The sequence below is a fragment of the Dromaius novaehollandiae genome, chromosome 4 (genome assembly GCF_036370855.1).
Source record: "Dromaius novaehollandiae isolate bDroNov1 chromosome 4, bDroNov1.hap1, whole genome shotgun sequence".
NCBI classification, from domain to species: domain Eukaryota; kingdom Metazoa; phylum Chordata; class Aves; order Casuariiformes; family Dromaiidae; genus Dromaius; species Dromaius novaehollandiae.
Window position 1 is genome coordinate 29,257,346 of NC_088101.1, and position 12,769 is coordinate 29,270,114.

The 12,769-nt window shown below is 40.4% G+C and overlaps 1 protein-coding gene across 1 annotated transcript in view; it reads left to right on the top strand.

Moving 5' to 3' along the window:
• Positions 1-8,455: 8,455 nt before the first annotated feature.
• Positions 8,456-12,769, top strand: part of INTU (inturned planar cell polarity protein) — a 58,604-nt gene continuing 54,290 nt past the window's right edge. Inside the window, exon 1 of the mRNA XM_026122453.2 lies at positions 8,456-8,758. Within this exon, the coding sequence (XP_025978238.1) occupies positions 8,670-8,758 (89 nt within the window). The 5' untranslated portion in view covers positions 8,456-8,669. The remainder of the gene's footprint in view (positions 8,759-12,769) is intronic.

The window sequence follows — 12,769 nt, forward strand, 5'->3', positions numbered from 1 at the left end:
TAAAAGGCCTTAATTGCCCTGATCAGCCTCACCTGGGGTCTCCACTCCTGCACATGCCCAGATCTATTTAAGGTCAGCCTTTGGCTATCTGTTTCTGCCTGAGCTAAGCTGTAAGGGTGCTGGTCTCTAGGTTAGCCACAGCTATGCCACTGTCTGGCTATGTGCCCTGGACCTGGACCCCGACCCCAACCCCCAGGCTGACTTCCTGGCTTGACCTCAGACCTGCTGCATCACTGTGGATCTGCTCAGCAATTGCTGGATCTGATCCTGACCTGTGGATTGGTTTCCTGGCTTGATCTTGGACCTGCCTCATCACCACAAACTTGCCTGATGATCTGGACTCCTGACTGAACCTGGCCACCATCTCAAGGTCTTCCTTGCTCACATCACTTGAGGTGTGTAGGATGGACCATGGATGGTGAGGTCCCTGCTCTGCAGGCTGTGGGATCCCCTTGGCTCTTGGTGTCACAGTCCTTAAGAAGCAGCTGGCCCTTTCTATGCCCTGATGGATATGCCCTTAGTAGCTGTTTATATTAAAGTTCCTGGTCTTCAGTTTCTGAATGTGAAGGTGCTTAATTCTATCTTGCTAATTTCAGAAGGGTGGGGGGGAATGTTTTTTAACTGTCTTAAACACTTCAAACACAAAACTAAAACTTTTCAAAGTGATGTTGTGACAAAGTTGCAAACTGTCCTTAATTTGGGGCAGCTGAGCTAGTCATTGCTACACTTAATGTATGAATGTATTGATTCTATAGAATGCTTTTCTTCATTTATGAAAGTAATATGCAAGCTATGAAAAAAAGCAATACGATCAAAGTGGTAACTCAGTGATGTGTGTGGGACAAAGTGACCATAATGCTACTAACAAACACTGAGGAGGAAGGAATGGTAAACTGTAATGCAGAAAACAACCTCATGCAAAACCCTCTTTGTTCTTGCGTGGTCTTTATGATAAAAAATGGTCAATAGCAGTTAATTCTGCCAAATATAAGTTTTAAGGCAGTTTGTCATCCATCAGCTTCAGCAGGAATTAAACTAGGTTTGGGTTTTCGAAGTGGTTTTATTAGCTGTTTAAGGGCAGAGTAGGTTAGAACAGATACAGCTAAGCTTTGTGGGAGAAGGTTTGATTTCAGTTTTGATGATGAAATGTTGGTTTCCTTTTATTTGTATAACCTTCAGAATTGGGAAGCTGTAAGTGAAAGGCTAGCTGGAGACTGAAACTAACCTACAATTTTAGGTAGCTAGAAGATGTAGCTGGAATTAAGGATGCCAGCTGGGATGTCCATGCAAGGGTTTTTAATATCTTTCAGGGGTAAGGTAATTGAGGCCTGCATAAAAATCATGTAGGAAATAGATGATTTAAAATAGAGGTTATCTTCACATTCTCTTGCAAAAATAAATATAATGCCTAGAATAGGAGGATCCTGAGCTTTAATTGAAGTCTTACGGATGTGTTCTCAGGCACGTAATTTCCCATTGATTTTTGACAGCTTCTAGGCATCTAAAGTCCATTCAGGGTGTAGGTCGTGATCTCAATTATTCTCTTACTTCTCAGCATGATGAGGGAGCCCTCAAATTAGAGTGGTGAAGTTAACCTTTAACTGTAGTTCCCCATCCTCCCCAACAGTACACCAGTTTGATACAAAATCAGAAGAGTCTAGAAAGCAGATTTTAATAACTTCTTACATGTCCAGAACTACTTAGCTACCAAACAACTCTTAGAAAAAGTCTCTAATAACTGGTAAATAATGGTGCCTATGAAAAAGAAGGGCCAAGAATGAGTAACATAGACAGTGATGTCATGTCCCTAATTGTACCATCTGAACTGTGACTATGCAAGGCAGTAGCTTCTCTGTATAGCAGTATCAGAAACATGATCAGAATTGGTCATAAAAACTCTGCTCAGCACCAGGTGGTGCTATTTTCTTTTTAAAGACTTGTGAACTACTAGAATATCTACATATCAAAAGAATAACCTCAGTTTAAAACTAGAGAAAAGTATCTGTTTTCTCAACTTAACAGCCAGCTGTGTGACTGTTCTATCTTATGTATTCAGCTGTTTAAGAACAATAGATTTTCAGCACATGTGATAAAATTAAATGTCTTTAGCTTTAAAAAAGAATCCTGCTTAACTCATGATAAAACTAGTTAGGTAAAAATGCTTAATCCATAAATATGCTACATATGCTTCCTTGAGTCTGATATGAAAAAGAAAATTCAGCTTAATCTAAAAGTGCAGATTGTCATATGGCATGTATGAAATACACATCTGTTAGTAAATTTGTGAATTACAGACATGGTATTGAAATCATGTTTCAGAATTTTCCTTTCCTGTCATTCAGAATTAAATCAGATTCATATGCAGTCAACACTGTCATTATATGAATACATAACAATATGTTCTTTGCCACAGGTTACTGTCAATGACTGTTACATAACATTGTCAGCTCCAAAAAATTAGTGTAAGTTAAATCATTGATAAGTAGATTTCTTTTTAATTGAGATTTGAAACTAATAAATGTATGCTTTTGCCTTCTTACTATCTATAAAGCTGACTTTTTAACATTTTATTTTGAAATCACAAGTAGGAGGTTTTAGAACTTTCTCAATAAAATTTCTATGTGACTGTAGAAGCTGGACTTGAAAGAAATGCTCAATTTCTGTAAAAATGAATATGTGACAAATATTCAAGAAAAGTGCTTACAAACAGGATGCTTGCCTTGGATGAGATAGGCAAGTAGGCCTACTTGCTGCCTGATGAAAAGGATAGACAGAGTGAGCTAGTGAACACCAAAGTATCTTGCTTCAGAAGATCAGAATTCAGAAGGTGGGGATAAAAGGGAGGGAAAGCTTTAAAATCAATTTTAGGAAAGGAGAAGCCTGTGAAAGAATAAATATGGGATCAAAGTTCAAGGACTTCTTTTTATTTAGCATGTTTTCCAGAGATTCTTATACCTTTCCCAGATGTTAACATAAAACAGAGTTGCCTCTTTTCATGGTTCTCATCTATTTCTTACAAGACCAGATGGTCTCAAACCGTAACTATTGACAAACTTAGGTGAATTTTATCAGTTTCAGCTTAATCTTATATTTTACCAGCCTTTGCAATATATTAATCCATTAATTGTTAGGATAGCCTTTACAATTAGGATTTAGGCTGCTCATTAGAGCAAAAAGTCTGTTCCTGGATTCTCATTACTGCCTCTAGAAATTATTTTACTGGCCATGAAGTAGCTGTGTCATCACCCTGTTCTGTCTGTCCTGTAAACTGAAAGTCTCCTCACAGCAGAGGTAACAGATTAAGGGAGTGATCCTATGGCCCTTCTCAGTTTATCACTTTCTCCTTGGATTAATGGTTTGTTTGTGGAATTAATAAATTCATATTTCCAAGTGTTCTTGTATTGCTGAATTGCTTTGCCAGTTTGTCAAAAGCATTGTTTGTGGCTCTCTGAAAAGATCCTGGAATTACAGAGCTTAGGAATTCTGACAAATGAACTGGATTTTTCCCTTTTGCTGCTGGAAGGCCCTCAACTGAAGGAAGCCAAGGCAACTGCACATGGTGCTGCAGTGCCCCTATACTCTGAGAAAAACAGATCATTAAACTCAGCATAGCAGAGCTAAACTTTCTGCTCTTTGCAGTGCTGATATAACACAAATGAGTTAACAGAACAACAGCAGAGGGAACACAGCTTGCTCTGTACAGACAAGAGGGAGCAATTCTTTAAATCATAATATCAAAATTTTTCAACAGACTTCTAGACTTAATTATAGTAAAAAGCAAATTCAGAGGTAGATGTCCACATTTGATCCAAAAGTGAAAGGTATTATTGCCCCTGCCTCTTATAACCCTGGTAGCCAGTTGTAGAATGGAGGCAGAGCCTGGAAAGGTTCAGTCCTTTCTTTGGCAAAAATTGCCCTTCCTTCCCACCTCTCAGTGCTTCAAAGAGGGCAATAGACAAGCAGTAGCAGCCCATCCCATTACCTCAGTATTAATATCTAGTAGATAAAATTGCCATCACTATCTGCTATTAACTAACCAAAGATCAAACAATAGCGGAAGATAAACTACCATTGGATTGAAGAATGTTCCTGCGTAGCATGGCAGGATTTATGCATATTTGTTCTTTATAGATCAAGGTTCTGAAGAGCTACATTTACTAATGTAATCACTGCTTTCTTACTAATTTTTGCAGTTAACTCAAGTTTAGAATTATTTGTGGGTTTTAATGTAGCAGGAGCATGTTTGGTGATGAATCCACATACCAGAAAAGACAACATAACAGAGCAAACCAGTACTAACTGACCAGTTTCCTTTATCTTTCATCCTTCGTGGTAATCTAGAGCCCCTGCTTGCCTTCTGTGACCAAAGATAAATAATTCTTTATTTAAAAGTAAAGATAAACTATGCATGATCCTATCATGAGGTGTGGGGGTAGGTGGGTCCTTAGGCTGTCAAATCTCTGCATTGTCAGATGAGCAGAAAATGTGGTCTCTGGTTCATCAGGCCTGGATTTAGCTGTGTCATCACAGGCAATAGATATGTGAACTTTACTCAACTGCCACAGTTTATAGCTTGGCATAATAAAGTAAATGGAAATAGATGGGGGCTTAAGTTAATATGGACTGGACTACAAAGTGCAGCTGGTAAGAAGCATTCACAGTGCCTGTTCTGGAAGGCTGTAATAGCCAGGGAAGTAACCTTGTGAACAAAAAAAATTTGCCAGGGTTCTTAGTTTCTGAATTGAGTACAGCGATCAGATAGTCTCCCTTACTCATAGGTATAACTGAGCAGAAAAAATAACCTTTGCTATGAATTTATAACCAGGACAAAAAATATGAAAGGAAAAATGGACTAAAAGAGACAAGTTCTCCCTGCTCAACACTCTTAATTTCCATTAAATTCTTACAATCTTGTCATAGCTTCAGTCTTACCTAGATGTCAGTTTTGCCACAGTCAACCAACTTTCATCCAAGTCTCGTACTTAACCCCTTCCGGGTCCACAGTCAACAATAGCCCACCGTTGGCCACTGCCAGTACTTTGGACTTGGGAAGTCCTTGCTGCCTCAAGGAGTGCAGGAGTAGCTGGTACATATTTGGGAATGATGAATCATTATCCAATATTTCTATCTCAAAATTTAATGGAAGAAACAGAGACTCTTTCAACTATACCCAAAGTGTTAACTTCTCCCGGCCAATGATATCAATGGCAAATGATATGCATCAAGCAGTGATAACCTGATATCCATCCTTTTCAGATAGGAAAATAGTAGCCAAAGAAAGCAGGTTAGTGTTTGATCCTTTGGCATGCCAAAACTTACTAGCCAAGTCAAGGAAGTCAAAGGTCTTCAAATATAGCAAAAGTAACTTTAATACCTTTTTTGGTCTTTTCCGAAAGGGAATGATGATCCAGAAACTTCTGAGACTGTCAACATAAGAAATAGTTTCCTAATCAAATCCCAACAATTGCTTCTGTAAGCAAAAAAAACCTGTTACAGTATCAGAAAGAGATCCCCCTTATAAGCATAAGATCTTAATACTTTGCTATTTCTTCTATATTAGAAGCGCCAGAAATGCTATTAAAGCAGAAGTACTTTCATAAGGCAGTACACCTAGCAGTAAAAGTACCACAGATGGAAGGGGAGCCCAAGCACACTGCAATTACTTTGTATGCAGGGTGCCCTTTAAAGTGTTTTTTTGTTGTCAATTGCTCTGTTTTTAACAAGGTTATATTTCCTCCCTCCTCAGTTCGTAATGTTTTTATTTTTTACATTGCAGAGCTTTTAAATCTTTCTCTAGCTGCATGTATTTCATTGGATTCAAGAAACATGCTGTAATGCCATGTTTTCTATATGTAATATGAGTTAAATATAAGAGCTGACAGACTTCAAATGGAACGATGACCTCCCTTTTTCCCTGGCATAATGTACACAAGCTAAAATCTTAAAATACAATAAAATAGCACTTTGTATCTTAGTGAAGCTTAGATCTGGAAGACTCAACTAAAATAATTCTTGTAAATGTCAAAGGCTGGGGGATTTGCAGAAGCTGTGTTCGAAGATTAATCCTTCTAGCACAGAACTCTCTCTTTTAGCACAAGAAACTTGTGTGCAGCTGAGGGAACATAAATAAATCCAGGAAAGCAAATATACATCTCTGAATGTATTCACTGTAACACTTTTGAATTTCTGCTCCTCTTTCTTTTTTCTAGTTGTGTCATCTGCAACTATTGAGCTTGGGCACACTAAATTTGGTAAAAGTTCTAATCTGTATCTAGAAAAACATTCTATTTGATTTTAAAATGAGTAATTTTGCCTATTTAGCAGCAGCAAGGTGCTGGTAGATCTGTTATTTTACTTCATAAGTTACACTAACCCTAAATTCCCTTTTTTCATTTTGGCACACTTTGAAGCTCTATTTATTTATATTTATAAGCTCTAATTTGCTGTAAGCAATTTTAATAAAGATTTTTCATGCATAATTTTAAGCCCATGTTAAAAATACAGTATTAGTCACAGATGATGTTATTAAGTATTTATACTTAATATAATTACTAGGTCAGTAGTTACAAGAAAGAAAAAGAAAGTCTCCTGTGAGAAGGATGAAGAAAAGCTAACAAATTGCTTGGAAAGGCCTTCTGGCAGTACAGCGTGATTTTGATGTTAATGTTTGATTTTTATTGTTGTTCTCTACCAGCAAATGCCAGCCCTAGAAGTGGGTTTTGTGTTGTCCTAAGCAAACTGGGAAAACAACCTACTGAGTACAAAATTAAACATCTCTGCTCCCTCAGGGCTTAAAAATAGAACTAAGATTTAAAAAAAATACAGGAAAGTAAATCTCTGCAGCTCATTGCTCTGCTGCTGTTACATAATACTGTTCTCATAATTATACTCTACAGGGCTGATGGGGATCTAGAGGTCCAGATAAGCTGCTGAAGTCCCAGACCTACATGAAATTCTGTCTTAAACTTTATAGCCTTGCTGTGCATGTGTAGGGACTGCCTCTCATTTGTCTGAGGAAAATACACACAGTGTTAGCAGCTCTGGCTCCTAATCATGCTGCTATTGGATGCTGAGCTGCCAAAGGCTGATTCCTTCAAGAGGATTTACAAAATATTTTAGGATTAATTGATGCTACCTTTCAGCACCATCAGCTGTTCTGCTTTTTCCCCCCTCCACTTCAGCATACAGACAAGAGTCTAATTACTAGAGTCTAAATTACTTCTGCCCTCTCTTCCCCACTTTCACGAAGCTCAGTTACCATAGCAGATATGTAATGAAGACACAAAAGTAGCTATATCTACGAGTGGGAGGAAAATTTCCCACCTTGTCATCTGTTTCATACTTCCAGGGACATTTATACACATCCTAAGTGCACCTAGAAACACAGATTGTTTGTACCTAAGTGATATCTCGGGGTGAAGGGGGCGGGAATACCATGCTATTTCTGCTAACTTTCTGGAATCAAAAATGTGGGGATTGCAAGAATTTCTTGTCATCATGCCCACCTCAGAAGCATTATGCTTGCTTTGATACTGTACATTCAAAACTCCTCCAGCCACTGACCCTAAATCCTGGTATACCCTCAACTTCCCTAGTACTGTAGCCCTAGTATTAAGGATCATAATAAAGGTTTTATAGTCATAATCTTAGATAACACTACTGCTGTTGCTCACATCAACAAAAGATGGTGGTCCCTATGTCTTTTATGATAGTAGAATTCTGAAGAAATTGTCCTTTTCTTAAAATTTCTAGCTTGTATCAAAGAAAGGAAAATTTAAAAAGAAAAATGGTAAAACAGTTAAGAGTCACACTACTTGGTGAGAATCCTAGTCTGACTCAAGGTGAAGACAACTCACAGGTAAGAAATAAAAATGGCAGAGATTTCATTCAACCACTTTTATACTTTCACACCTCTGTTCATTCAGTACTTTTTATCAGAATTTTGTAGATGGGAAACCAGTGAGGAGTCCTGTAATTCAGTAACAATATAAAAACTTATAATTAATAACTTGTGAAAGAGGGAAACAAAATGACTGGATCAGAATAGGTGTGATTCTTCATTTTTCATATTAAAACCAAAGGAAAGAGAAACAACTGAGCAATTCCCTTATTTTAACCAGCAGGAAAATCGGGGGGTGGGACTTTCTCACATAATGGGAGCTGTTGAGGCAGCTCGGGGAAAAACCTATGGCTGACACTGAAGAATGATTTTACTGCATTTATATGAAACTTGTGGTTTCAGTTGTTTGCCAGTTCCTGAGAAAGCCAGTAGCGTGTAACAGCACAAGGCAGGCCCCCTCCCGTGGCCGGCAAGCGGCCTGGGACAGAGGCGCCCGGCCCAGCGCCTTTCCACCCGCGCCAGGCAGCAGGAGACCACCGTCTCTCCGGGGCCGGGCGCCGCTGCCGCCCCGCGCTCCCCTCGTTCCCGGGGCGCTCCGCGGCCGACAGCGCGGGGCGGGCCGGCGCCGCGGCGGGCTCTAGGACTGCGGGGGGCGCGGCGGAGGCGGGCGGGTTGAAGGGCTCCCACCTGCCCGCCCGGAGCCGCCTCAGTCTCCGGTGCCGCGGAGCGGGCGGCTCGGTCGCCGCGCTCCGCCGCCCCTGCCCCCGCCCGCCGGGCCGGGCCGGGAGCGGCGCTGGGCTGCGGGCGATGCGGGGCGCAGCCGCCCGCGATGTTCGCCGCGGGCAGGTTCAGCATCCCGCGGCCCGTCACCAGGAACCTGGAGGACCTGGACTCGGTGCAGAGCGTCCTGCTGCACAGGTCAGTGCGGGCCGTGGCCGGCAGCCCCGCGCCCCAGAGCGAGGGGGAGCGCTGCGGGCGCGGGGCCCCGCTGCCTGGGGAAGGCGCGGGCAGCGCCCGCTGCCGGCTCTCCGACGGGGCTCCCCGCGGGCAGCTTTGGGCGGGGAATGGAGACGGGCTGCGTCCGTGCTCCCCCCACGGAGGGGACCTGCTGGGCGCCTCGGGGAGCGGCCGCTTGGGGCGGCGGCACGGAGGTGAGGGCAGCGCTGCTGAGGCACTTTGAGGGGCGCCCTGCGGCCTGCGCAGTGCGGTGTGGGGACTCGGGCTACTGATGGTTTTCTTGCATATGCAGGAAAACAGGTTGGTGGAGGACAGCTCTGATGCATCAGTTTATAAGCATTTTTTTTTAACTTAAAAAATAATCCAACTCTCAGAAATCATCCAAGCTGGGAAATCCTTAAGTGAATGTGCAGGAGGAACACTGAGAAGAAACTGCTTTTTCCCATGCTTTCACCCTCTCTAACATGCAATTCTCCACACTTTTTCCCTCAAAGAAATCTTGACAATAAGACTTTATTCAGCAGGCCAGAACAGGACTTTGAAAGCCACCCTCAATGCTGTCTTCTTTGCATCAGCTGAGAGCCACTTATACTCTGTACTACAAGGAAAGCACCATCCCACTCAACAGTATCCAACAAAAGATTATCTGCAGTCATTCTGTAACGTGCCTGTTTCTTAAAATATTTTCTCTCCTAAATTGATTTATTTCCTACCACAAAGAAAACATGCATTTTTTGTCAGGGCCAACTCCAAACAGATTTTGCTATGGGAACTGGGAACTTACTACTAACTCGACTCCTTTCCAGCCCAAAGCACAAAACTGAATAGTCACTTAAAATCCATTTCTATGGCACTAAGGATGAAAACTTGGAGTGCAGGCAGGTAAGGCACTCTGGAGTCACTCTCTTGCTGTGCTGCACTCTGAAGCAGCTTTATCTGAATAAGCAGTAAATGCTCCCATATGCTACCAGGGACCTTCTGATATCTGAAACACTGTGGATATATTTGTCTGTGACTTAACAGAAAATGTTCTGCTTCAAAGTCAGATTAAAAACATGCTGCCCCATGGTTTTGCTTGTATTAATATACTTTTTGTATACCAAGATACTATTCATACTTGAACCATTTGCATGTTGAATGACTGCGAATAATAGTTTTCTTTCATGCTTGACCTGCCTGTCATGCATAGCAGGTGATCCTGAGAAAGCCTGTCCATTTAAAGCGAAATAAAAACAGTAGGAAAAGTCTTATTTAAAATTACTGCTACTTTTCATGTTAGTGGGAACTCTTAACCCTCTAAGATTGTTTTCTAAAAGAATGAAATAGGTTGAAGTAGTCTTTCTTAATTCTTCATGGCTGTCTTCCGTTGTTTTTACGTTCTTCTGAAATACATTTTATCATCGATTTTAACAACTGCATAGATGGAAATTGATACAAAAGTTTAAAAAGTCAGAGCAGTCTGTTTTAATTTATTCATTCAGCATTAGAGTGTTTTCTCACCAAGTTTCTATTCTTTTTGTCACAAAAGTAGCCTTCAATCTCAATTTAGTCTGTTTAAATGTAAATACCCCAATTAAAATGACAGTGCAGTGTCACTATTCAATTCATATCACTTTGCTGTGGATGGACTCTTGTTCACAGCTTTTCTGACATTATTATACAAAGGTCTTGTAATCCCATGGTCTTGTTTATATAATCTTATGAAAACCTTACTGTAAACACAAAACCTTATTAATAAAGTAATGACTATGGAAAGTGTTTGCCTTTTGTCTCTCCTAAGTAAAGCAAGATTTTGAGGGGGGAGTTAATCTTGAAAAAAGAGGAACTTGTTTCTGTCTTGCATATTTTAGCTGAAGCTATGCACTGGAGAAATGAATTAATTGAAATCTATAGCTGAAAGGTCTTGAACTTAGCACTCTTTAGCAAACCAGATTTTCTGTTTTTTCTCCAGATGTTTGAGCAAAGCAGGTGTTAATAATAAGAAACAGAATTGTTAAACAAAGAAGAAAATACTTTCCTCTATCTTAGTTTTATCTGCTTTGGTACCTGTGTCATGTTATATCTGTCTGTGTCATGTTACGTCTGTCCAGTTGTTGATAGAGCCTCCCTGGAAATACTCAGCTGCTCCAGAAGTTGAATATCTGACTTGCAAACAAGCAGGAAGGAAAAAACAAAACAATAATAAGCCATTTAGGTCATCTTATTTCTTTATCGATAATGAAGAGCTGTAATTTCAAGTATGGAAGGGAAGGGGGAAAGCAAAGGGCCATTTAAAATGCTGTTGATAAATGTTGCCAGTGTAAGAAAGATAGACTCCACTGTAGTCCAGGCACATCCAATGAGATTGGTATTACAGTATTACTACGGCCTGTTTACACTGCCTCAACTATGCAAAAAAGCCAGAAGGCTGGCAGATCCAACCGTTAGGTTATTCTCCCAGTTTAGAGCACTGTTCAGATAGTACAGAGACAGTACTGCAGTCGGTGCTTTTCCTCACCCACACTGGCATTTGGCATGGGGAATGCTGCTGAAGAAGAAGGGGAGATTGCTGAAAAATCACTTAACTGATGTAATTTGTGGACTGCACCCATGACAGGCATAAACTCAGTGCTCCTGATTATGAGCTAGCATTCGCTCGTAGCAAAGGGAGTGGTAACTGGCCCCAAAGTATCAGAGGCACAAAACTGTCCCTACTTTCAGCCCAACCGTATCCATGGTTCAGGCCAAATACACCTTCTGAATATGAACTAATGAAATCAGTCTTGCGTATCATCAGCAAATGATGGATCCTGGTAAAACTGCTAAGATTGGGCCCAACTACACAAAACCAAACAAGGCAAGTTAGAAAAGTCATAATCACACATTCTAAGCTTGCCTAAGTTCCACCTGCTGCCAGAGGAGAGACTAAACTTAGGCCTCTTCTGTTCATCATCAGGTTCAAAAAAATCAGCTGTCAATATGTAACAATGAAGAAAAATGTTAGTAGTTTAAGTTTTCAGTTATGTGGACAGTGGTTAGAATAGAAGTTCAGAAGTATCTATACAACAAAAGCAAAATTGTATTATATTCCTGTTATCTTCCTCCTTTATTAGAAAGGCCCAGTGTATCTCCTTGGTATCTCATATACACTGTTCTCTTGTAACCCTGATCCACTCTTGAATATTAATTTGAATCAAGGTAGGCTGTTAATTTTAAAGCACAATAACTTCAGAAGCAGGTTAAGCTAAAAAGAAACAAGGAACTCTTGTTCTGAAATTTATGTCAGCTTGTTAGTAGTTGTAGAAGTTAGTAGTAGTAGAATGTTAGTTCCTTGCAGGAACAGCTAATCAGAACAACCCTTAAGCAAAAGTGTGTTCTTTAATTGTCCACTTTTAAATGTTCATTAACCATTTGTCCAGTAAGGGAAAGTAGTAATATTGGTGCCAATGATGCCCTGTGGCAATTTTTTACCATCTACTTGTTAATAACAGCAACGTAGCAGGGAAGGCTTATGGAGTTCTGTGGCTCATGGGTTTCTTAGAAGCATCAGCCCAACTACTTGGGCTAAGTGTAAAGGATCTGCCAGAAGACTATTTCAAATCTCTTTCTAACAGTTATTCATAAGAAACTGTGAGAGGCTTTCTTTTCAAGAGGGATTGTGTAGGAAAATCTGTGTTTCCACTAAAATAAAACCCTGCTTTGTGAAATACATGATGTCTTTCCATCTTTAGTTGTTCCTCCAGCAGCAAAAATCCCCCAATCCTTTCAGAGAAATACTTAATGATTCCCAACTACTTCTCTCAGTGGACCAAAATCTTCAATTATCTTTTCCTTCATGATATGGTTATCCCTATAAAACAGCAAGTGGTCTAAGACTTCCTCCTTCTTTTAGGAGAGCCCATATTTCTCACTTATTGAGCAAACAACTGGAAACAATTAACCAGCTCTTGAACTCAGTGAAATTTAACATAACTAACAGAACCATCTGGCATA